We start from the raw sequence: 27128 nt of genomic DNA on the forward strand, positions 1-27128 counted from the left end.
ATTTATTTTGGAATAGTAGACCTTGTCACATTGCTTGCCTTACTCAATTTACTGGCCACACATAATGGCTTTTTCAGTGCCGCTACATCTAGAATTCTCAAATAAAATGTCCCTACCCTTTTAAGAAGCAATAATTTGATGAGCTAGAAGCAAGGCTACTGAGGTTATGAAAGAAGCTAATTATCTCTGTGCAGCTATTTTAGTCTTCCATAGAAGGGCTGAAACAAAAACAAAATATGAGGATGCTACTGATTTGACATCAATAGGTCAGGAAGTATTTATGGAAGAAAATTAAAATTTCAGGTTAATTATTTTTCATTAGACTGCAGACATTAAAGACTTAACAGTTTCTAAGCAAGTACAGAGTCAGAACAGAGGCGAGGGGAGCAAAAAGCAAATAGGGAGATCTATGGGAAATATCTATATTTGTGCTTGTATATACTATACACTTCCTGACCATGTAACCTTCTTTCATGGAAGCATTTCACATTTGACATTTCTGATGTAAACATTTATATGGATTTCCCGTTTACAAACATATTATTGGAATTTGCCATGTGATTATATAGTGCCACAATTTACTGTTGATGTGAAAGATTCCGCTCACTGTGCTACATTTGTCAATTACTGACAAGCTTTATTTGTTAAAGTTGTACTTTCTGATTTGTGAAGCTTTTTTTCACTATGAAGGCATCTTTCATATATTGAATAGCACCTCGCTAATCCCTGCATCAAATCTAGTCTATAGTAAGATCTCAAGCGCACTGCTCTCTTCATCTCTATGGAATGACATTTAGTTCATCAAATGTTTATTTTCACTTTTCATCCTTCCATGTAAAAACAATTCCCTTGTCAGCAACATGATGGGAGATTCATTAATTTCTAACCATTTAACTTTCAGGATAGAAACTGTCTTTTTCTAACATATTTCAACCTATTAATTAATAAACAGTTTAAAAAAAAGTAAATTATGGGGTTTGTGATGGTCTGAATCTCAGCAGGTAAGAGAGCACAATGTGAGATCATTTCTATCCCTGACTGGCAAAACAGCTGTTTGACAATGGTACCACCTCACAGCAGTGTGACACTTGACCAAGAGAAGCAAAATGTCTCATGCCAAATCAATTAGTTGAGATTTGAAATTAATTATATCACTTAAGCACAGTTGCTGGAATTAACGTCAAAAGAAAGTAGCTAGCAAATGGGAGCTCAGCAGTTATGTAAATTGTTTGCATTCTTTTACAATTATTTTCTTCATTTTATTCTTGTCTCACCACAGGCCTCCATGAGTTTAATTTATATCTCCATTTCTTTTGCCCTTCAACTCCCATTCTCCTATTTCCTTTTGACTACTTGCATTTTGTGTTATGTCCAGAGGCATGAAAGAAAGTCTCGCTCTACTGAGCTAGATTAGCTAATAGAACATCAGTATTAATGAACTATGGCTGGATTTCCCTTTAACAGAGCAATCTTTGACATTCTCAGTATAGCAATCATTACAGTCGATAAGTTCCCAAGCCAGTGATTTACATATTTAAAGAGCTAAGCCAACAGGAGTTTGAAACAGTGATAATGGGAACTGCAGATGCTGAAGAATCTAAGATAATAAAGTGTGAAGCTGGATGAACACAGCAGGCCAAGCAGCATCTCAGGAGCACAAAAGCTGACATTTCAGGCCTAGGCCCTTCATCAGAGAGGGGGATGGGGTGAAGGTTCTGGAATAAATAGGGAGAGAGGGGGAGGCGGACCCAAGATGGAGAGAAAAGAAGATAGGTGGAGAGGAGAGTATAGGTGGGGAGGTAGGGAGAGAATATGTCAGTCCAGGGAAGACGGACAGGTCAAGGAGGTGGGATGAGGTTAGTAGATACGAAATGGAGGTGTGGCTTGGGGTGGGAGGAAGGGATGGGTGAGAGGAAGAACAGGTTAGGGAGGCAGAGACAGGCTGGACTGGTTTTGGGATGCAGTTGGGGGAGGGGACGAACTGGGCTGGTTTTGGGATGCGGTGGGGGAAGTGGAGATTTGAAGCTCGTGAAGTTCACATTGATACCATTGAGCTGCAGGGTTCCCAAGTGGAATATGAGTTGCTGTTCCTGCAACCTTCTGGTGGCATCATTATGACACTGCAGGAGGCCCATGATGGACATGTCATCTAAAGAATGGGAGGGGGAGTTGAAATTGTTCGCGACTGGGAGGTGCAGTTGTTTGTTGCGAACCGAGCGGAGGTGTTCTGCAAAGCGGTCCCCAAGCCTCCGCTTGGCTTCCCCAATGTAGAGGAAGCCACACCGGGTACAGTGGATACAGTATAGTTTGAAAGCCTCTGATGATTAAACTGAAACACAAGCCCTCAGTCTGTTATGGTGGGATTAGAGGTTCTATTCTAATAATTAAACCATGAACACCCAGAGAAATTTGTCTCACCTTTTATAATCTGTTAAAAAAGAATGGTTAAATAAAAGAAAATCTATAATACTTACTTTATAAGTAACAAGTAACAATTTATTTATTTAACTCTAATAATGAACAAATTAACAGAATTACTAACAAACCAACCAATTCCCCTTTAACTACTAACTATTCCCTAACTAAAATAAATTCTAGTGGTGTGCTGTTCCAATAAACACACGTCCTGCTTACATAAACCCAAGTAACAGGAAAATAAATTAAAACTTAGTCTCTCAAAGTCTACATGCCTTTCTTCTGTTCTCAAGTCATAAACACCTTTCTTCTGATGATCTGGCTGTCAGGGATGTTTTCTCTGAATTCTTCTGTGGGGATCCTTAGCTAGAAGTGCAGAGGTATATTCTATGGATAGTTGGTGATTTGTTAGAGGCCTTAGCAATTGCTTATGAGAACTAAGATAATAAAGTATGAAGCTGGATGAACACAGCAGGCCAAGCAGCATCTCAGGAGCACAAAAGCTGACGTTTCGGGCCTAGACTCTTCATCACAGGGGTCTTTTGTGCTCCTGAGATGCTCCACACTTCATTATGATTCATCCAGCTCCACACTTCATTATCTTGGATTCTCCAGCATCTGCAGTTCCCATTATCGCTTATGAGAACTAGATGCTTTGTCTCAGATGGTGGTTTGCGCTCCCCGTGATTTTTAAAAATCCTCTCCTGATTTTTAAATCCATCTAATTTAAATGTAATTGGCTTCCAATTGCTAAGTGATTGTTTAAAATTAGTTAGCTGATTCCAGCTAGTTGCCAAAACATCAAAACAAACCTAATATTTCCAATCTCTCAGACCATTAATACATTTCAATTTCAGAACTAGCTGTACATCTTCAGCTGCATACAAAATCGCTAAGCTTAGAAAAACACTTTTTCTGTTGAAGGAACCACACAATCTTCTCCCTTATCATTTTCTTTACAAATAAATTCGAGCTTCCTACCTTCCAGTTCATAATTGCACTCTCTAACTTTGCCTCAATTCATTATGAATTATTTTTACGATAGTGGTATTATATGTAAGGACACTGTGATTTCCTAAAAATAAAGTAAACCAACAATAATACACCAATAATTAAAGATTTAATTCTCAACTCGTGAATCTGCATTTATAGCCCAGTTCCAACTGACCGAGGAAATCCACAGTGAGTGATCAATGCTTGTCAGAGGTTTGGCATATCCCAATTGCTAATGTTCCTGCCTCTGCTTCAGAAAGCTGGAGGTTTTGGATGAGATTTTAAAACTGAGAACTTTGTGTGCTTTCTCTGGAGACATTGCCATAAGATCTTTCACAATCCTGAAGAAATGAAGGTGAGTTTTTCTTTGCTCTGTTCATTTGTGAGATGTGGGCATCACAGGTTGGCCAGCATTTCTGGCCTATCCCTAGTTGCCCTTGAGAAGGTGTGGTGAGCTGCCTTCTTGAACCTCTGCAGTCCTCCTGCTGTAGGTTGACCCACAAAGCTATTAGCAGGGAATTCCAGGATTTTGACCTAGTGACAGTGAAGGAACAGTGATATATTTCCAAGTAGGGATGGTCAGTGACTTGGAGGGGAACTTTGAGGTGGTGGTGTTTCCATGTGTCTAATGCCCTTGTCTTTCTAGGTGGGAGTGGTTGTGGGTTTGGAAGGTGCTGTCTGAGGATCTTTGATGAATAACTGCAGTGCATCTTGTAGATAGCACTCACTGCTGCTACTGAGCATTGGTGGTGGAGGGAGTGAATGCTTGTGGATATAATGCTAATCATACGAGTTGCTTCCTCCTGGATGGTATCAAGCTTCCTGAGTATGGTTGGGCCTGCTGTCATCCAGACAAGTGGGGAGTATTCCATCACACTCACGACTCTTGTCTTGTAAATGGTGGATAGACTTTGAGGAATCAGGAGGTACGTTACTCGCAGCAGTATTCTGGGCTTCTGGCCTGCTCTTGGAGCCACGGTGGGATTTATGTGGTGAGTCCAATTGAGTTTCTGGTCAATGGTAACCACCAGGATGTTGATAGTGGGGGATTCATTGATGGCGACACCATTGAATATCAAGGAATGATGGTTAGATTGTCTCTTATTGGTGATTGGCATAGCCTGGCATTTGTGTTCCACGAATGTCCTGAGTGTCCTGGATGGCGTTTATCCCTCGGGATCACTGAATTATCTTCTGATTATGATATTATTGTTTATGAGTAAACTTGCTGCTGTGTTTCTTACACTACGCTAGTAACTACTTTACAGAAATACTTCATTGACTGCAAAGTGATTTTTGGAAGTCACTGTACAAATACAAGCCACTTCTCATCACTATATAAATGCAAATCACACTTTCTTCTGGAATCCAGCTTTGAAATGTTTCATTATAAGTGTATGTTTGTGGTTAGTTGGCATCGGTTAGGATAATGTGAGGGTGTTGGGGGATGCTGGAGGTAGGTATAGGGTTATGTGGGGACGCACCCAATGGACCCTTTGTGGCACTCAGAAATATATTCCAAATGTGGAAAAACTAGGGGGAAGCTGTGTGGATGGCTTTTGTTCAGATTATTAGAGCTGAAAAATGAGTGAAATGGTGTTGAGATAACATTTGGAAGAATGAATGCCAATGGAGACTTGAAGAGCATTTAGAAAAGGCAATCAGCAATTTTATTCTGTGTTTACTGATGGTTGAACTGGGCTGTCTGAAGGGAAATAGAATCGTCTTTGAGCATCTACGAAATATTCATGATATAGATATTTTATAACAGTGGAACATTGTGCTCACAAATATGATTACTTTAGAATCTTGTAATGCAAAGATATGAATAGTAAGTACAATGGCATTTTTATACTGCAAAGTACAGTTTACCCAATACTGTAATTAATTCAAAGGCCAAAGTTGACAGTTTAATCATCATGATAATATCAAGAAGCCTGTGTGGGTTTTCTAGGCTAAGAAAGCACTATTGCATGTTAGATCTTATGTATGCTAAACTCTGAGTTTGCATATCTCCATGTAGTAGGTTTACTGACACCACCCTATTTTAAGTGAGAGATGTACAGGGTCTGATGGACTAGTGTGGCAGGGAAAAACCACTTCCTGGTCTAATTCAAAGAGGCTGTTCCATTGAACATAATATTTTGTTGCATGTGAGCAACTAGTCATTGACAAATGAAATAGGAACACTCAGTCCCTTGAGCCTGTCCGGCCATTCAATATTATCATGGTTGCTCTGATTACTCCTATTTAGCCCTGATAACCTGCCTACCTCAGCCTTAAAAATACTCAAGGGCTATCCCTCTCCCACCTTTCTGAGGGAAAGAGTTTCAAACACTTGTGGCCCTCTGAGAAACCTTCTCCTTATCTTTTTCTTAACTGTGTGACCCCCTATTTTTAAATAGTGGCCGCTAGTTATAGATTCGGGCACAAAAGGAAACATCCTTTCCACACATTCCCCCTTAGGGGCCCTTCAGGATCTTAATGTTTCAATAAAATCGTGTTTAAATCTTCTAAAGCTCAATGGATACAAGCAATCTTCCTTCTCAGCTGCACAGCCACTTCCATCAGTGAGTGGATGCATTGATATTTAGTTCCAGAAGTTGTTATCATGCACAGACATTAGTCGTCCACACAGTGACAGGAAAAATGTGGAGGATATGTTGAATACAAGTTTAGACTATTCCACCTTTTATTCATAAGACAGCCCCATCTAATCCCAGAATGTTGACAGAAATTGTTAAAAGTTCAGCAGATCCCTCAACTTCTGTGGAGAGTTAATGTTTCAGATTCAGTGACCCCTGAGTTGCTGGAGCTGCATCCATCTTGACAAGTGAGGAATATATCGCTACACTTGTGGCATTGGGGAATCAGAAGGTGTGATACTTGCTACAGTAAGCTTAGCCTCTGACCCATTCTTGCAGCCCCTTTACATAGATCGCAGCCCAATTGAGCTTCTGGTCAATGGTGACACCAAGGATGCCAATAGTAGGGGATTCAGTGATGGTAACACAATTGAATGTAAAGGGGTGGTGGGAAGAGTGTCTCTTATTGGAGATGGTCATTGCTTGACATTTTTGTGGTGTGAATGTTACTTGTCATATGTCAGCTCAAGCCCGGATATTGTTCAAATCTTGTTGCATTTAAACTCTTTTAAATTCATTTATGGGATGAGGGAATTGCTGGCTAGGGCAGCATGTATTACCTGTCCCTAATTGTCCAGAGGGCAGTTCAGAGTCAACCACATTGCTGTGGATCTGGAGTCACATGTAAGCCAGACCGGGTAAGGGTGACAGTTTCCTCCCCTAAAGGTCATTACTGAACCAAATGGATTTTTCTAACATTCAGCAACGGATTCATAGTCATCATTAGACTGTTAATTCCAGATATTTTGTTGAATTCAAATTCTGCCATCTGCCATGGCAGGATTTGAACCTGGGTCCCTAGAACATTATTTGGATCTCTGAATTAACAGCCCAGTGATAATACCACTACACCATAGCCTTTTCTATGTGGACTGCTTCAATGTCTGAGAAGTCGTGAACGGTAAAAACCAAAGGAACTGCAGATGCTGTAAATCATAAACAAAAACAAAGTTGCTGGAAAAGCTCAGCAGGTCTGGCAGCATCCGTGAAGGAAAAAAACAGAGTTAACGTTTCGGGTCTGGTGACTCTGCCACAGAACTGTTTCCGAACTCGTACCTGAAACATTAACTTTGTTTTTCCTTCATAGATGCTGCCAGGCCTGCTGAGCTTTCCCAGCAACTTTGTTTTTGTAAGTCGTGAATGGTGCTGAACATTGTGCAATCGTCAGCAAATATTCCTACCTCTGGCCTTATGATGCAGGAAGGTCATTTATGAAGCAGATGGAATTTGTATGGGCCTGAGGAACACTTGCAGTGATCTCCTGGAGCTGAGATGACTGTCGTGCAACAACCACAAACATCTTCCTATGTGCCAGGTTTGATTCCCAACAAAGGAGAATTTTCTACCTGATTTCTATTGATTCCAGTTTTGTACGGCTCCTTGGTGCCACACTCTTTCAAATAAGTCGTTCATGGCAAAGGCTGTCACTATCACCTCCTCTCTGAAGTTCAGGTCTTTAGCTCATGTTTGAACCAAGGCTGATGATGAGGTTAGGAGCTCAGTGACTCTGGCAGAACCCAAAGCCGGACAGTGAGTACGTTATTGCTGAGAGAGTGCTGCACAACAGCATTGCTGATGGCACCTTCCATCATTTTGCTGATGATCGAGTACACTGGCATGGTAATTGGGTGAGTTGGATTTGTCCTGCTTTTGGTGTACAGAACATACCTGGGTGATTTCCTACATTGCTCGGGAGATAGGGTTAGGGTTAGGGATAGCTAATTATAGATGATAATTTTGAATGATATGTCCTCTCTGTGTATTTATTTTTCATGCTTGTACTACTTTTATTTTACAGTAATAAGGATGCTACTAACCTGTTCTACTGTTTTAGGAAAGGTTTCCCCACATTTTGTGACTAAAATGAAGGATCCCTACATTCTTACAGTTACAATAGAGGATTCTCACCTTTTACAAGTAAAATGGAGGGTGCTCCTCTTTTTGGCAACTTCACTGTCTGAATTCCATATTTTGCAGTTTTGATAAATTATTCCTGTTTGCTTAAAACTGTTATTGAGGAAATCCTTCTGCCTGCAGCTTTAAATCAGAATGCCCATATTATTTACATTTTAGGCAGCACGGTGGCTCAGTGGTTAACACTGCAGCCTCACAGCGCCAGGGACCCAGGTTCAATTCCAGCCTCAGGCAACTGTCTGTGCAGAGTTTGCACATTCTCCCCGTGTCTGCATGGGTTTTCTCCGGGCGCTCTGGTTTGCTCCCAGAGTCCAAAGATGTGCAGGCTAGGTGGATTGGCCATGCTAAATTGCCTGTAGTGTTCAGGGGTGTGTGGGTTATGGGGGATGGGTCTGGGTGGGATGGTCTAAGGATCAGTGTGGGCTTGTTGGGCCAAAGGGCCTGTTTCCACGCTGTAGGGAATCTAATCTTAAAAAAAAATTACTGAATGACTGCTGCCACTTGTGGCTTTAAAACATGAATTTTTTAAAAATGCTTTTCTTTTCTACACAATTTCCTCTATCCATGCCTCTTATAATTACCCTTGTTTCTTTTAGGTTTTCTTCCTGGATGAGTATTGCTCCCAGCAGTGAATGTGAATGCTTCCCACCTGTAACACAGTTTTAATAAACGTTTTCCTACCTCTTCTGCAGCCTTAATAAAATCTTTTTTCTTTCTTATTTCATTAGAACAGGGCTGTTTATTGGCTTCACAACTTATCTATATCTGCAACCTTGGTTTAAATTACATTTCCTGCCCTTGATTTCCCCTCCTTTCTGGTGCTCGCTATTAAAATGTTTACATTAATCTAAGCTGTAAGTACTTTCCTTACTTTTCCTCGTAATGCTGCTCCACCATTTAAAGTTTTCCCTTCCTCGTGTTAATGAGACTCAGAGCATCTTTCCATTCACCATCCAGCTGAAAGTCATTCTTGGACTGTTCCTACAGATCACCACCACACAATGCATCCTGCATCTGCTTTGGAATAGTTAATTCAACTGCAGACAGTTTCTAACTCACCATATATTTCTTAACAGGTCTCAAATTTTTTTACTTATTCAGAGATAGTAGGGATTGTCGATGCTGGAATCTGAGATAACAAGATGTAGAGCTGGATGAACACAGCAGGACAGGCAGCATCAGAAGAGGAGGAAAGCTGACGTTTTGGGCCTGGAACTTGCTGAAGAAGGGTCCAGATTCGAAACATCAGCTTTCCTGCTCTTCTGATGCTGCCTGACCTGCTTCGTTCATCCAGCTCTACAACTTATTGTCTCAACTGTTTTTCTTGTTGAATCTTGCTCCAAGGGTTTCTTCTGTAAGATTCTTAGTATTCAACTCTCCCCTGCTGCTGACTGTTTGCAGGAGCAAGTGAAGTAAAGCTGAGTCTGAAGATGCTGAAAACTCTTTAGACCTCCACCATTGCCAGAATGTTGCAAAAGACAGCTAAATGACCTCAGCACTGCTGCTCACGATGTTGTATTTTCAGTCGCACTGTGCAGCTTGCCGCGAACTGGGAGTACTGCCACTATTCTGTTTAAGTATCTTGGTTTTTGGTGGTAGAGCAAGCCCACTTACTGGTATAACTAGAAAATGCTCTTGTATTGAACAAGAAGTAGCAGTTTCCAGGTAGCTACGGGTAACATTGTAACGTAGGCTCCAGTGGCTGGTTATTAGAAGTTACAACATTGTGAGTGATTTTTTTGAGACTTTGAAAAGGGCCTGGATATGAGATACAAAACTGTTCTCCGACAAGTACACATGATATTATCACAGTAGATGGTACTTCTAGCATTCCTCAGCATTGACTGTTTAATGCTCACCTACAATATTATACACCTTTTCAGGCTGAATCAGAATATTGCAGTAAAATAAAATGAATTGTTATCGGTATATCAGAGGAAAATTGTAGTGGCAACAATGAAAAGTGACAGAATCAAAACGTTTCAAGCTCCCAAATTATAAAAGTGCTCCAGAAAAATGTTTCTTTCTAACCAATAGTTTGTTGCTATTGGAAAGTACCATGACATATTTGACCATTTAAGGCTCAGAATGAAAACATTTGTAATACTTGTTCTGATGCATGTGTTTCATTACACTATATTCTGTATCCAGATACGTCATCTGATGGAAAGAACGATTGAGAGAGAGATTGCGTGAAAGGAACATAGAAAGTTTGAGTAAAGGAATGATGGACAAGAACAGAAAAAAAAGCTGTGAATGTCAGAATTTTTTTTACTCTTCTTATGAAAGCAGCATAGTTTGCTTTTATTTAGCCAAGATTACATTTCCTACAAAGCTATCATGTCTGTAGGTGAATTATACTACCTGCCTTGCAGGATACATCTGTTTGAAAATGAAGAATTGTTCATACCAGTGTTTCAAATCAGAATGGTTCCTATTTGTTAACTGTTTGGCGTTAATAACAAATTTCAGTGTATACCTAGAATGAAAAACTCGCAGCTTCAACAAAATTACTAAATTTTATATTCCAATATATCTGAAAAAATATAAAGAGACAATTGTTTTTGTAGAATACATTCTTTTCTAAAGCCCTCAGTGAGTTTTGCTTTGACCTCTGGTAGACAGTGCAGTACAATACTCTTGAAGGATAGAGCAGATTCAGATTAGTTCTCTGATTAAAGATTGGGTTATATTGTTTCTGAGATTCAATAACTTGAGGACACTTGAGAACACTTGAGGAGTTTGCAAGTGATGCTAGTGTTATTGGCTTAAAGTATTAAGCGAAGTTGGCCAAAATTACACACACACATTTTATTTTACTGAGTCCCTCAGATTAATAAATTTTAAATTTCATTTATCTTTTACACTGTAATGTTACCCTAGCTATTGCTGGAACTCTTGTTTAAAGGTTGAAAGTTTGAGTTCAAGCCTGTTTCCTGAATTGAACACATATATGGGAAAAATTTTCGAGATCATTTGCAGTCTGCTCCCTTTGGTTGGGCTGTACAAACCTATTTGTCATAATGAGCTTTGCCACAAAGAACTGAATGCAGCAAGGGCAACTGTAACCTTGACAAACAATAGGACAAATGTCTTAAAAAATTCAACTTCTTAAACAAGTGAGAAAAGTTTGAGGTGTAAAATGAGGAATGTCTTAAAAGGAAAGTAAATTTCAAATTAGATTTCATGAAAAAAATAGAGAGAAAATTGTTTTAAGCAAAGAAAGGTTCAGAAAGAAAGAACAAAAATTGTGCATGATTTAAGCCACTTCAAATGATCCGCCACGAGCAGCTATCAGATTTCATACTTACAACTGTTCACATTTATGGCGAGAGAGATTGAATGGAAGCCATTGACAATTATCATATAGTTAAAAGGATATTTTTACTCTTCACTACTAGATTTGATTTTCTTCCAGAATGAGGTACATTGAATGAATGATGATTTATTGAAACCTCCATTCTACAATGAACAACACAGTAAAATACAGTGAAAAGCTTCAACTGTCACCACAATCTGGGATAAGAAAGTGTGGAGCTGGATGACCACAGCAGGCCAAGCAGCATCTTAGGAGCATAAAAGAAGATGTTTTGGGCCTAGACCCTTCACCACAATCTGGCACCATTCTGAACAGCTGAGGAATAAAAAGATAAAGCTGAAAGAGTGTCCATCTTCATTCCCCTGCCTCAGCCATGAGTCTTGAGCCCTGAGCTGCTGGCCAATGACACCTGCACCACTACCTGTCCGTTACCTGAGCCAGACTCACTAATGCTATTCTTTAGGCATCATCTCTTCGACACTGGCCCCAATTTGCCAATGGGTTGCTGATGCTGTGACCCATGCTGGACCCACATTCGCCCTGCAACCAGGTGCTCCTGGCCCTGCTGCCACTGCTGCATCGCCGATAACTAGGAGTCCCTGGCTTTGGGACTACCGCAATGCATTGTTCACAAAGCATGTTGAGGTGTCCAAAAGTTGTGAAATCTGCTAGATAAGTGTAATTACGTTCTTTAATTTAATCATACTTTTTTGGTTCAACTAATTCCGGGCCATAGTACCCTCAATCAATCTTTATAAAAGACTATCTATCTGGCAAGTATGTGCTGAAGGAAAGTATAAAAATTTCCACTATCTCAACAAAAATTACTGCCCAGTTATTAAGAAATCAGTTCACAGCTTACGCAAAATAAACCAATAAATTTCCTGAGAATGTCCTTCAAATCTCTATCAATAGGTATGTTGGTTTCCTCACCTCATCACTTAACTCGAAGAATCATTTCAATCATTATTAATTCAAAGCCATCAACTTTTGCATCCCAAATTCATTGCTTTCTTGACAGTTTTTGTTTGAGTAAATGCTTTCTTTCTGCTTACTGCCAGTTTTATACCAAGGGTTTGGATTTGAATGCATTCAGTTGGTCACGGTGGATCCCAGCATTTCTCAAGTGCCCATGTGTTTCGATCATCCAAGCTGTCATGGAAACTTACAAAACAGAAGCCATCCATATGGCTCAGTGTGTCTTGTGCCTCAGACTGCCACTCCCTAAGAAAAATATATGATTTTGCTGAAAAATGATAAATGGGCATGAACAAACAATTTAGTTAAGAAGAGCGCTTACCAGCAAAAAAAGAGGATGAAACTTGGGACTTCCATGGTCTGTACATTTTAGCTGCTTGAGTAAATTCACTGAACTTCTGAAACCCACCACTAAACAAACCTTTCTTGTTCTGGACAATTTCAGCCAGTGCTTCAGCTAGCGCTGAACTGTAATTTATACAGGTTTCACATATGTTATAGGTTCACATTTACTTTATTCAATGTTTTGTTAATCTGTCTTGCCAATCTTAAAGCTTTGAGCATAAAAACAATCTGTCCTCACACAGCCTTTAAAATAATACCATTTGGCATGTAGAATTTACACTGTTTGTATGAATGAATATCATCTGATCACTGATACTGCCAGCAATGTAGTTTTTTTAACAACTAGTTTAAAATGCAATATTGAATTCTCAAGATTTATCTGAAGTAGATTTATTTAAGAATCCAACCATAATATTTGTCTCTTGTGAACTTTTCACAGTCAATATCTTAATTGTGACTCCATTGTTTATAATTAAGTAAAACCCTATTGAGAACAAATTAAGCCATCTTTGCCATGCTTTTTCGCTGTGGAAAATACAGTTAACAGGTTATTTCCTCTGATCTACTTTTGAGGCTTGAGAAAATTATATCTAGAAAACTATGAAAATTTAGAAAATAATATTCAACTTGCTACAAAATTATCACTTTTTAAAGATGATTGAAGTTAGCAGAATCTCAAGTACAACATTACGAACTAAATTGTATATTTTCTACTTGTAAATGTAAGGCATTTACCAGAGTTGTATAGTGTGACTTTACAAGTTCCTCGCCTGTGGGTTTGTGGCCTTTTATTTGGCTGGATGGATCATGCTGAGAAGAAAATGGACACTTTTTCTGTCAATATGAACTTTTGGAAGCAAAATATGTACCACAAATAGCATGAATACAAAGTAACAAATGATTGTTTCTGAGAAAAGTGATGAAAGGAAACGAATATGAGGTCGGATTTGAGAGTGCAACATGGCTTAGAGACAAGTTTGAGGAATCTGTAGCTGTCGTCCTTCCAAGCTTTGAGGCTCTTCTCTTAACATTGTAACTTTTCTTTATTCTCGTTACTATTTGTCCTCCTCCTTTATTTGCCGCTTTTATTTCTCAGAATCTCTGTCTTAGTGATATCAGTTATAAAACAATAAAATATAGTTGTTGAATTAGGTTATTCAGCCCACTGTGTCTGCTCTGTTGTCCGATCATGGCTGGTATGGTTTTGAAAACCACACTCCTGCCTTCTCCCCAGAATCTTTGATCACCTTACTAATCACGTATCTATCTCTGTATTAAATAAAGTCAATGATTTGGCCCCCATAGCCCTCTGCTTCAATGAGCTCCACAGATTCTGGGAAGTTCCTCCTTACCTCAGCTCTAAAGGATTGTTCCTTCACTCTGAAACTGTGCACTCAGGTCCGAGCCTTTCCTAATAGAAATATCTCTTCCGCGTCCACTCTATCTTGGCCATTCAGTATTCTTCAAGTTTCAATCAGATCCCCCCCATCCTTCTAAATTCCAAAGAATTACAGAACCTGAGTCCCCAGCTGCTTTTCATTTGAGAAACTCTTCATTCCCAAGATCATTCTTGTGAACCTCAACTGGACCCTTCCAGTGCCAATATATTTTTCCTTAGATTTGGGGCCAAAACTGTTCAGAGTATTCCAAATGCAATCTGACCAGAGTCTTATTAAGCCTCAGCAGTATATCTTAGCTCTTGTATTCTTGCCCTCTTTAAATGAATAGTAATGTTGCATTTGTCTTCCTAACTGCCAACTGAATCTGCATGTTAATCTGAGAGAATCCTAAATTAGTACTTCTAAGTCTCTTGTCCTTCAGATTCCCAAAGCCTTTCCGCATTTTGAAAATAGTCTACACCTCTATGCTTCCCATCAAAGTGCATACCTCACACTTTTCATATTCTAACTACCACTTCTTTTCCCACACCCTTAGCCTGCCCTTCTGCAGCCTTCTCACCTCATCAACACTCCCTATCCCTCCATCTACCTTTGTGTTAACTGCAAATTTTGTAACAATGTCCTTAGTTCCTTTGCCCAAATGGTTAATGTATTACCAGAATAGTTTTGATCCCAACACTGACTCCTGCAGATCTCCACGAATCATTGGCTGCCATCCTGAAAAAATCCTTTTATCGACAATCTCTGCATTCTGCCAGTCAGCCAATCCTCTGCCCACACTGATATCTTTTCAATAATACCATTAGCTCTTAAGTTACTTATTAGCCTCCTGCGCAGCACCTTGTAAAAGGCCTTCTGAAAATCCAAACAGATCATGTCCACAGGTTCTCCTTTTTATAACTTGCTCATTCTAACATATTCGTCAGGCATGACCTCCCCTTGGCAAAACCGTACTGACTTGTTTCTATTTTACCATAAATTCCAATTACTCTGCATTGATGAACTCTAAAATTTTACCAACGACCAAGGTCAGATTAACCATCTTATAATTTCCCATTTTCTGCCTCCTTCCCCTCTTAAATGGGTGTTACATTAACTATTTTCCAGCCCTCTAGGACCTTCCTGATTCCAGTGATTCCTGAACGATAATTTCAATTCCTCCATAATCTCTCTGGCTACCTCCTTCAGAATCCTGTGGTGTAGTCCATCTGGGCCAGATGATTTATCTGCCTTTACACCTGTTATCCTCCCCAGCACCTTCTCCTCCTTGGTGATGGCCACTACACTCATATCTGCCTCTAACTCTCTTGAAGTTCTTGTATGCTGCTGGTGTCTTCCATTGTTAGGAGTGATGCAAAGTGCCTGCTCAGTTCCTCCACTATATTTCTGTGCTTCACGTTACTACTACTGCAGCCTCATTTTTCAGCAGTCCAATGTCCACGTTTGCCTCTTGCTTACCTTTTAAATATCTGAAATTAATCCAGCAACCAAAGTAAATTTCTAGGGACCTGGGTTCTAATCCCATCATGGTAGATGGTGGAATTTGAATTCAATAAAAATCTGGAATTAAAAGTCTAAATGATGATGAATCCATTGCCAGCTGTTGGAAGAACCCAACTAGTTCACTATTGCCCTCATTGATATCCTTACCTGGTCTGGCCTTACCTTGTCCAGATCCACTGGTTGACTTTTAATTGTCCAATTTGCAATGGGCAATAAATGCTGGCATAGCCAGGGATGCCCCCATTTGTAGCAAGCCTGCCTCCTCTGACTGTCTTTTCAATAGAACACATATCCTTGGTTAATTATTTCTCAGGCATGATCCCTTTGCAGCCATGACTCTGTGATACCCGAAACATTGTACTTGCATTACAAGCTTATTTACCTTGTTTCATGCACTGCACACAATTTAGTACAACACACTCAGTTTACAGTTAAACACCATCCCCCACCCTCATCATTATTCCCTTATATGCTATGCCTGAAGTTAATTCCTGACCTTTTCCATATTCTCTGTCCCTTTACTTGTTCTGGAATCTTCAAAAATCTCCCCTAAGCCTTCCAAGTCACTCCCCCTCCAACTGACCCCCCACTGCCTTTAAGTAGTTTAAAGTCTTTGTGGCCACCCTATTTAGCCTTTCTGCAAGGATCCTTGTCACAGATTGGTTTAAATGGAGCTTGTCCAAATGGTGTAGTTCCCTCTTGTCCTACTACTTATGCCAAAGCCTCGTGATTTGGGCCAAATATAGCCATCCTCGCTATAATTTCAAACATTTCTCGATAAGGCAGGAAACTGGAATAATTTTAATCTGTTTTCCTTGTACTTAGCAAAATCCCTACTCTTAAGCCACACCGTAAATGCCCAAGGCTCCAGCTCTGTAGACTGGTAGTCTCAACAATCACTGTAAAGGTTAACACAAGCACAGGAGAGTAACAGCACACGGGGAGACCTGTGTGAGCGAAACATCAATATCATCAAAAGATAAGAAGATCAATTGAAAAATGTTAGCAATGACTAAAGCAGCCAAAGAAAAATGCTTACACACAACATTAAGCAATGAGTTTGCTTGTGCATTGAATTTGCAGTGTTTCTCTGATGTGATGTTCATTTTGAACACCTGTCTGTAATCTAACCATGCCATTATATACAATAGCCATACTGAACCACATACAGCTGAAATCAATATTGTATGTGACCTAATAATTATCAAGTGAAAAGATGAGTGTTATAAATTAATATATTTTTTAAACTAGAAACTATGACCCTTGAAACTCTTGTGCAGTATAAGCAAAGATGTGGACATATTGGAATGGCCTGTTTCCGTTCTATACATTATATGTAATTCTAAATTTCAGCAAGGGGCTAATTGATTTTTTTTCTGAAGCTGTTTTCACAATTAATCTCTCCGTGTTAAAGAGCTGTTCACATCTCTGCTTCAAATGGTGCTACACAGGCTATTTTGATTCCCCAAGAAACACCACGAGCCACTGTTTATGCAGCCTGTGCAACATTTATCAAAGAAGAAAACCACGCTGACCTAGGATGTGGCCTATTGCACTATCTGGCCATGGGGAATCGACATAGTCTGTGTAGTGCTGCTAGAAGTGGTGCTAAGTGAACTAAATTTTCTGCATCAGTGTGTTGGTTTGACGCTAACCTACACAGGAATGCACATGCTCACACAATCTTGCTTTTTACTTTTTAAAAAATTGTGTTTACATTAAATAGTGTAAGTTAATCTAGCTTCATTCTTTTACATATAAAAGTTTTCATTTCAAAGTCAGAACATAGTAATGTTGCCCATTGATTTGTTTTGTCTCCAACCTGTTTTAATCAGAAACTGCACATAAAACAGTAAAAATGTTCTTCAATTAAAGCAAGGGCATCACAGCATATAAAGTCAAGTTTACGAGTGTAAACAGATGATCACAAGGATAGTTGCTTTAAAGTTGCTTTTTGAAGTTGCTTTAAAAAGAAATCCATCCATATTTCTGTGTTCAACAGAAAGAGACAATATCAGTAAGAGCTATGGCTCAATTATCAGAAGATCACTTTTGTCCTGAGATTTTCAGTATATACAAGTTTGTATGTAGATTAACTCAGGCCAGACTGACATTGAGGACATATTTCAAGGTAAAATGCTTTCTGCAAATAGTCATGTGGAAGTGCAAATGATTTGAAAATCAGATCCTTGGCAAAATCTTGTTGATTTTCAGCAAGAGTTCCTAACTGTTTTAAGTAAGTACCAATTTAACTAGCTTCCTTTGATGGCAAGGTATGGATACTGTTATAATTATGTGAAAAAATGTTAGTTTGCAAATCTGATACGCACCTTAAGAGGAGAAGACAAAGAAATTATCTAAGCATTCAGTTCCTGACATCCCACTCCCTTTTAAAATCAGCCCATTGTATGGAAGAATGGAAAGTCATTTATACATAATACAACAGTTTTGTAATTATATGAAATTTAATTTTGCAGCATTTTATAATGAAATTCTGAATCCAGCAATTGCATTAGTGATAAAATGTAGTAGTAATAATAGTTTCATAAAGGTTTCTCAACCTAACAATCTTCAGAAATAATGTACTGAATTTACTTAAAAGCTTTTGCTATGAAGATAACATTGGCAACCACTTGTCTGCTTGGACTAAAAAAAACCTGTGTTTCTAAAGAACAAATAAATTGTGCATCAGTATGCTCTTTTCAATGATTACTCTTGGTTCATTTAAAGGCATACATTCAATCGCCTTTCACTTCATTTACCTTTCTGCTTTGTGGCTAGTAGAACAAGAAAGTTGATGATAATCTCTCTGCTGTTTTAATCCTTTCTATCTCTGCAGTTAGCATCATTTCTCGAAGTTCAGCTTTCACATTTGAGTCTGAAGTATTGTATTGCTATGCCACTCAGGTCACCACTTGCAGCCAAAGCATTACCAATTCTGATTTAATGTATTTCTGAATGTTGCATCATGTGACTTTGTATAACCAGTCATCAGGCATTTCTGAGAACTTGACTGTTTGGGGTTGATAGTAAAAGGAATGGTTTGATTCTTACTTTTTTTGCCTTCATTCCAGAAACTTGAGTGTGTAATCAAGGCCTACACTCCAGTGCAGTACTGCAGGTGTGCTACAGTCTTGCTGTATTTTGACAAACATGTTGCATTGTGCTTGCCCTCTGAGGTAAATGTAGTAGGTTCTTGGCACTATTTTGAAGAACATGCAGGAACTTACCTTGATGTCCTGGCCAATTCTTACCTTTCACTGAACATGACTGTGGGGAGACGATGTTGTAGTGTATTATCACTAGATGAAGGGTCCAGGCCTGAAATGTCAGCTTTCCTGCTCCTAAGATGCTGCTTGGCCTGCTGTGTTCATCCAGCTCCACGCTTTATTATCTCGGATTCTCTAGCATCTGCAGTTCCTCTTATCTCTAATGCTCTGGGGACATGGGTTTGAGTCCTGCCATGGCAGATAGAATTTGGAGTTTGAAATTTGAATTCAGTTAAAAAGTACCTAGAATTAAGAGTATGTTGATGACCATGAAACCATTGTTGGAAATGCCCATTTTGCTCACTAACACCCTTCAGGGAGATGAAATAACCGCACAGTGGCTGATATTCCATGACCAAGTCACCCGGTTACTTACATCTTCCCAGTGCGTAGGCTTTGAGGAGCTAACTCAGACCCAGTCCCTAGACTGAGGAAATGTTCTGAAATTCCTGTCTCCATCTGTCAGCCAGGGCTCCCTGGTTGGCCTAGGTTAACAACACCAATCAAGGGTCTCCTATTCAATGAGATCCACATTATCCTGGTTCCAATCAATACAGAAGCAAACCTACCATCTTTACCTGGTCTGGCTTACATGTGATTTCTGCCATATAACAATGTGATTGACTTTCAAAAGGAATGGACAATGAATGTTGGCCTAGCAAGTAATGCTCACGTCCTGCAATTAAAGAAATGGCTTCAATGATTACTTGATCACTTTGTGAGTAAGTTGGCTGGTGTTTCTCACATTACAACAGTGGCTAAAATGGACTTTCTTTGGGCTGCTATACTCCGAATAAAATTTGGTGTGAACTTCATGTAGAACAATGCTAATTATACTTCTGGAGCAAGTATCCCTGCCTATCAATTGAGCCAGTCTTAATACCACAAGTCCTGAGTATAGTAATGGTCTAGGCAAACAGGAATGTGCTACTTATCTTTGGTGCTTTCGTTAATTTTAAGACTTGGTGCAATTTTATATGTATGAAAGAAAGGATAAGAATGTATGACGCTAGGCTTGTGTCAAATGAGTTGGTACAGGGTCTTATTAACTTACTCTGCCACATGCTGAGAGCAAAGCTCAAGTTGCTCACTATGCATTACAGTGCTGGACTTAATGCTTGCTCATTGATGAGTTTAGCAATAGAGAGGTTAATTAAAGCTGGCAGTTGTCTGCTTGCATCATTCCTGCACACAGTTATGACCATTTCCTGCTTATTTTGGGTGGCCTACTCACCAATAGACTGATTGAGACTCTTGAGTGGATGATTCACACCCACTTAAGGGCTCATCCTGCTCCCTGATGAATTGGACAGCCCCAAACAGGATTTTGAGATTTTCCCCATTCGGGTTTTCCTCACACTTCCACCTCACCTGCACCTACCCCCACCCCCCAACATCTCAAATAGTAACCCCAACCTGATACAACTCCCTACTACTTTTATCAGGGTCTGCAAGCTTAGCACTGAGTGGGACACCTAAAGTAACTTAAATCCTGATGCAATACCATATGCTTCTGTCCCAAAGTGCTGGAGATTGTCTTTGGCCAGTAGCTCTATGAGACATATATCCTTAACCAGAAGGGCTGTGGCTGAACCAATTCTCCCCTAAGGTGATTCTCTTAGGTCTTTTAGTGGGAATGGGGTGAAATTCAGCACATTTAATAACTTAACTCACTGTCTAACTTTCTCATTACATAAAACAGTTAAATTTTGAAAATGAAATAGATTTGTCTTGATTTCTATTTGTAATCTCGCACCCTGTGATTATATTCAGGATGCTGGTGAGTTGGACAGACACCTTGATATTCCAATGAAATCAATGTTACATGATGAGAATGATGATTGTTGCAAGGAATTGATTTACAATTTGCTAGTAGCAGTCTATTATGTATCATATTTTAATTTCACAGAAGAAAATTTATATTTTATAAGGTCATCAAGTTTGTAGTGCATCATTGTTGCTGAAATAAGCATGTCTTTTTTGCCATCCAGTCTCAGAATCAAACACTTTTAGTTCATCATCTCCCAGCTCAGTGCAGAGTAACCTTTTATCCATTTTCGCATGATTATCTTCCTCAGTGCCAATCTCAGAAGAGCATTATGTACTGTATCACTTTTGCTTCGTCCACTTTGCACAGCTGCCATATCTTACCCAACTCAGAAGATTGTCAATTCAGTGACAAATTATCTGCAGATTTTACTGTGTGCCCACATCCATTAGGATTGGATTACAATGCTCAAAGACATTTTATCTGGGACACAGACAAGCAACAAAGAGAGAAGGTTTTCATCACTTTTGTCTCTATCCTGAAGAAGGGTAATACCCAAAACATTGACTGCTGCTTTCCTCCGGTGCTACCTGGCTCACTGTGTTCTTCCAGCTGTTTGTCTACGTTGGATTCCAGCATCTGCAGTTTTTTTTTCTGCATTTTTCATCACTTTAGCCTGGTTTGAATGCAAACAAGGTTTTCAGGATCCTAACAAGTGTGACAGTGTGGCTTTTTGCTGGGATGGCATGTAGGATACTTGTAAATGGATGAGTCAGATGAGCAGAATGATATCCCTCATCTATAATTATCTCATTTGATGAATCTGCTATACAATACAATCTCCTTCATACGTTCATTCGAACAGCATTTTTTAAATTAATTTTTCAGTAAAGTCTGACTATTCTCTTTTTTGTTTACAGTTCGAGTTGTGAAGAGTAAGCAGTGGTGCGAAATGATCCCCTGCTCAGAAGGAGAAATCTGTGGCTTATTAATGAACAAGTCAGGCTGGACCTGTACACAACCAGGTGGTCGAATAAAGACAATAACGGTAGGCCATTCTGCCTCTTTGTGTTACAAATGCTGTCTTAAGAATTTTTTTGCAGTAATAGGTTTTTATACGTGTAGAATCATAAGTATTTTTAATTTTCATGTAATTTCAACTTCACAGCAAATATGCATTCTGGTAGCACATTCACACCGTAGAAAATCTCGATGTATTTCATAGCAAACTTGTTCAATCTTCCCTAATTTATCCCTAATAAAGAGGGAGATTTTGAAGAGCATTTTCAAAGACAAAAGAGAAGTAAATAGGTTTAGGGATGGAATTGCAGAGCTTAAAGTCTTGGAGCTGAAGGCAATAATAGGGTGATTAAAACTGAGTTCCTGCAGAAACTGTTATTGAAGGAATGCAGATATCTCAGAGGGTTATAAGGGATGAAGAAGAATGCAGTGATAAGGAGGGCCAGGTCATGAAAGGATCTGAAAACTAGGAAAGGATTAAGGTGCTGTTTAAGCTGGATCTAATGTAGATCAGTGGACACGAGTGATAGGTAAATGTGACTTTCTGAAAGACAAGGGCAGACGAATCTGTAATTTTCAGACAGTAGAATGTTGGAGGTCGGCCAGAACTACATTGGAAAAGTCAAGTGCAAACATAATAAAGTTGTGGTTGAGGTTTTTGGTCGAAAATGGGCTGAGGAGGGAGCTAAAAGTAGTCTCTTCTAGTGATGACAAGGTTTATGGTTGGAATTTATCTCAACTGTGACATCAAGGTTGCCAACAGCAGTCTCAATCTCAGGCAGGATATCTTGGAGATGGATGGGGTCAATGACTATGAGACAAATTTGTGATAGGAATCAAAAGTGAAGAGACTGTTAATATTCTATTAGATGAAGATTATCCTTATCCAGTATGGGATTTCAGAGAACCAGTCTGATTTTTTGAAACAGTGATGTAGTCAAGAGGTGTTAATTAGGTAGAGATGATGTCTTCAGTTCAAGGGTGGGAACTGACATAATATTTTCAGATGAAATTGTTGAAGTGTGAAATATAGGTTAAAATCAGTAGATAGCCAAGGACAGGTTCTTGGGGACACCAGATGTAATGATGACTTGGTGGGAAGAGATGATTCTTTGTAGGAGACAATTAATTGTAATGCCATATTTCATAAAATTAGCATATCTTAATTTCACAGTCACAGTAAGAGTGGGAAGCGTGAATTGAAAGTAAAATATTCAGCGTAAAAAAATTGAAACTCATAAACCATGTGTACAGGATTTGTTAATATATTTATCACTTCAATATATTTTTATATGCAAACATTCATGATGTAATGTAAATCATGATTTATGATACCCTATGAAGAGTAATTAACCTGAAAGTAAAGTTCTCGCACATTTCACTTGTAAATGGATTAATAGATATCAATCCTCATTTTATGGGCATTATTTTGTTGACTGCTCATAAAAAGAAAGACCTGAAATGAATTACAATGTTATATTGTGTTTGAATAATACATTGTCCTGAGTGAAGAGAGGAAAGTAATATCTTTAAGGGGGGCAATAATGAAGCTGATTCTGAAACAGTGTGCAACACCGAATTAAGCAAGAAAGAAGAAATAACTTGCATTTCTACAGCCTGTTTCTCAACTTAAGGATGTCCTAAAGCTCTTCACAACCAAAGAAGTGCTTTTGAAGTGAAAGCATTGCTGTGACTCAGAAAACACTGTAGTGCTCCAAAATCTGAGAAAATTTTAAATTTCTTCTTTTATCAATATTGGTTGAAGGATATAAATTGGTCAGGATACCAAGCAGAACTCCTCTGTACTTCTTTGAATAATGATGCAAATAGGAGAAAAACATGTTCTGTTCCAATTAGTAAGCCATTAGCTAAATGTTGGGAAGACAAGCTTCCAATAGTACAATTTCTGACAATGTAAATTGACAGTGGTCAAAAAAAAGAATGGTAAGTCTCAAATGTACCTGAGGTAATTATTCTTGAACACGTTATAAGCAGAGAATGTTCCTCTTAACCACTATGAACATCAAAAAATGTTTTATATCTGTGCAAAGTGGTCATTTGTTCAAAAAAATGTCCAGTGCCAACAGAGGGAGCATTAATTTATCAATGTACTATTACGAATGTTGGCAAGCAGAGCAATGAAGCACCATCAAACATTTTGGTGAAGGCAAACAACCTTGCCACCATTCAAAGAAAGAGAAATTAATAATATTTCACAGGATTAGCACTATTTGTCATGACTTTTTTTTTACATTAAACATGCTGTAAATGTTGCTACAGCTACAGCAAGTAAAAGTGAAAATAGCAAATTTGCCCAAATTTTATTTTATTGAGAAAAATAATATACGCAGAAATTGTGAATCAATTTGCCATACTTGAGTGTTCAGTGCTCTTGCATCCAAAGACAAAATGGAAAAAAAAAACTAATAAGTGAACACAAGAACAAGGTTGTAGGGGCTCACCTGGGATTGATGATTTGGGATAAAGTTTAGAAAGTGTCAGGACTGTTAGAAGAAAAGGTAGAACGAATGACATACCTATCATCTGTGAATTGTGTAATATGTTGCAACAGTATTGCCATGCATACTAACCAAATAATATTGCACCTAACAATACTACGTAGACAAATAAATAAGGAATTTACTCTAAGTCTGAACAATATAATAGGCCTCTTGGATTAGTGGTGAGCAATTTCAAAACTCCAGCTCATCGTGAAGAGAGTCAGACAAACTTAGTACCCTCCATTCCCAAAAGTTGTGATTGCATAATCACACATTGGCGATCTTATGAACTCGCGTAATTTCTTTCTGCTGCATGGTTCTACGTTTGTGATTCTAGTGTTAACACTGATTGATTTGAACACCATTTCTGATTCGCACTGTACTGATGTCCTTGGGGGTCTGTGCTGTTCCATTTTGCTTCTCTGTCTGGCCTCTACCAGCAGCAACTTCAAAGCTGCATTTGAGAACCTGGAAGGTGACTGCTAGATATGATCTTTTTCAAAGACAAATATTCTGCTCTGCTGTAAATTCCTTTGTGATTTCCTGTTCCTTTAAAATATTACAAATCATACAGTGGCACATTGGTATCTGTTCCCTACGCTCAAGCTACTTATTCAAGATATTCACCTGAAATAGTGAATTAGTCTGTTCCTACAAATTACACATAGCTCTGACCAGTAATGATCAGGTTAGCAGTTTGGTGTGTATTGATAGTGGTGATGAACCATGTCCCACTGATATTCCCCCGCTCAGGACTGAAAATCCAATGTTTTTCAAGTGACCTAGGTAAAGTTCCTTACTATTCAGTGTCATGCTATAGTATAGGGTGTTGCACATATGACATCTACCTAAACCTTCAGGAAGTTATGTTTTTGCTAACGTCCACTGCCTTTTGGAACAACCTGCTGAGACTAGCATAGATAAAAGATAAATGAGCCAACAGTCAGGCTTTTTTTGAATCTCAGGTTTTCTTTCAAGTTGACAATGACAAGAGTATTGGTGTTACTTGTGAAAACCTATGCGAGATCAGAAGGTGCTTTCCAGTGAGATTCTACAGGGCTTCGTACTAGATTCCTTCTCTCTCAGTTCTGCTCTTTTTTAAATGATTTAAACTGAAACATCATAAAGAAATTTGTAGATGACACAAAAATGAACTCTTGTTGACAGTGAAGAAGAAAGTTGTAGGCAACAAGAAGATATCAATGTTTGGCTAGTTGGGCAGAGAAGAGACAAACAGAGTTAGGTCCATGAAGGTGTGATGTAATGCACTTGAGCAGCACAACTAAAGCAAATTAATGTGCACTAAGTAGTAAGATACTGTGAGACACAGAGTACTAAAGGTAACCTGATGGACAAGTCCACATGAGGGCAACATGACAGATGGACATAGCATTTAGGAAGTGTTCTAGATATTTTCCATTATCAGTTGAGCATAGAATATAAGGGCAAGGAGTCTATGCTAACGTTGGATTAAACACAAGTTACATTGCAGGTACAGGTTGTACCTATCATGTTAAAAGAAGAATGTGATCTCACTAATGAGGCAACTGAAGAGATTGATTCCGAAGTCACACAGCACCATGTTATAGTTTATTTAAAATCACAAGCTTTCAATGCACTGCTCCTTCATCAGGTGAGAACTACATTCTCTGCTGATATATTGTGTGACTGTGCTCAAACCACAACCCACCCACCTGCTCCTGATGAATGACTAGCGCTCCAAAAGCTTGTGACTTACTTGTTGGACTATAAGCTGGTTTCATGCAACTTCTGACTTTGTCTACCCCGGTCCAACACTGGCATCACCACATCAAAGAATTTTATGAGGAAGCTGCCAAGAATACAAAAGTATAATTAAGAAAAATCGGATAGGTTAGAGTTTAGTATAGAGGAGACTTGCTTGAGGAATATAACATTTCGAATAGCCTTTGCTGAGACTGGCCAATATCCAAAGGAAATAAATTGAAATTCATTGACAAAACAGGAGGTTGAGAAATTTTTCACTCAGAGTTGACCCACAGACTGAAAGTGTGGTTGAGGCAGATTTTCAAGTTGCATTTTGAGAAAAAAGTATGTTGTATGTGCTCTTGAAGAGGTGTTATCAACAAATTGGATCAAGAACAGGAAAGTGTGGTTACCCTGCATAACTGTTTCTCAGTTGCACAAACATAATGGGCCAAAGAGACTTTCATTGGTTCTTCAAATTTCTTCAAATATACATTGCTATATAATTGATATTATCCGAGACAATAACTCAGAAAAAACTCATTTTTCTGCTTAGCAGTTTTCTTTTCTAAATGCAAATGATTTTCTGTGACTATAGTAGATCACAGTTTGATATATAACTGGATGGGAAAAATGTTTAGAACCAGTACAAAATATGCAGTCATACAGAATGATGTGATGCTTCCCATGACCCAAAATGATAAACTACACATTCTGGGAATGAGGGACAGAGAATTAAAGTGTTGTTATTGTAGTGAGATCAGTGAGATAGACTTCATAGGATATGAGTTCCCTGATTGGAGTTGTTAACCTGGTCCAATCAGTGAGCTTGGCTGATAGATATAAACAGGAGTGTCAGAGGTTCTGTTTACTCCAAGAGTCAGCTCCATTGCTCACTCAAATTGAGATTATAACTGATGCCCCCAAACACTATGCAGCAGCTGGAGTCATGATTTTCAGCAGAGATGTATAAGAGCACTGCGGTGAAAATTAGAGCACTAATATTAGAGAAAGATTCTTTATGTCAAAGCATGCAGCAATTACTCTTCATTATGTAAAGCTAATGGACCTGACAATGGGCAAGAATCATAAGGGAATGAAGGCAATAGGAGACAGAGCAGTGTTTGCAAACTAAACACGGAAAGCTGAACAGGGGGATGAAGACAAATGTCAAGATTTTTGTATGTACGTATTTGTTAAGCTGTTTAGTCTTCTTTACATGGCTTTTGAGCATATAGAAAAATAACATTGAGTTATCTGATTACTGAAGTATTAGTTGGAAACTCCCTGAGCATAGTCTGCATAATCCTGACTGGATCCCAGCTTTTCTGCT

At 38.8% G+C, this 27128-nt stretch overlaps 1 protein-coding gene across 7 annotated transcripts in view; it reads left to right on the forward strand.

Moving 5' to 3' along the window:
* The window catches only part of LOC125462633 (chemokine-like protein TAFA-5), a 386744-nt gene that overhangs the window by 158800 nt on the left and 200816 nt on the right, over positions 1-27128 (forward strand). For all 7 annotated transcript variants that reach the window (XR_009447009.1, XR_007249687.2, XM_048552858.2 and 4 more), the window contains exon 3: positions 21470-21597. Coding sequence is in view for 5 of the 7 variants with exons in the window: in XM_048552858.2 (XP_048408815.2) it covers positions 21470-21597 (128 nt within the window). In the remaining 2 variants the exon portion in view is untranslated. The remainder of the gene's footprint in view (positions 1-21469; positions 21598-27128) is intronic.

This window comes from Stegostoma tigrinum, chromosome 21, assembly GCF_030684315.1.
Source record: "Stegostoma tigrinum isolate sSteTig4 chromosome 21, sSteTig4.hap1, whole genome shotgun sequence".
Taxonomy (NCBI): Eukaryota; Metazoa; Chordata; class Chondrichthyes; order Orectolobiformes; family Stegostomatidae; genus Stegostoma; species Stegostoma tigrinum.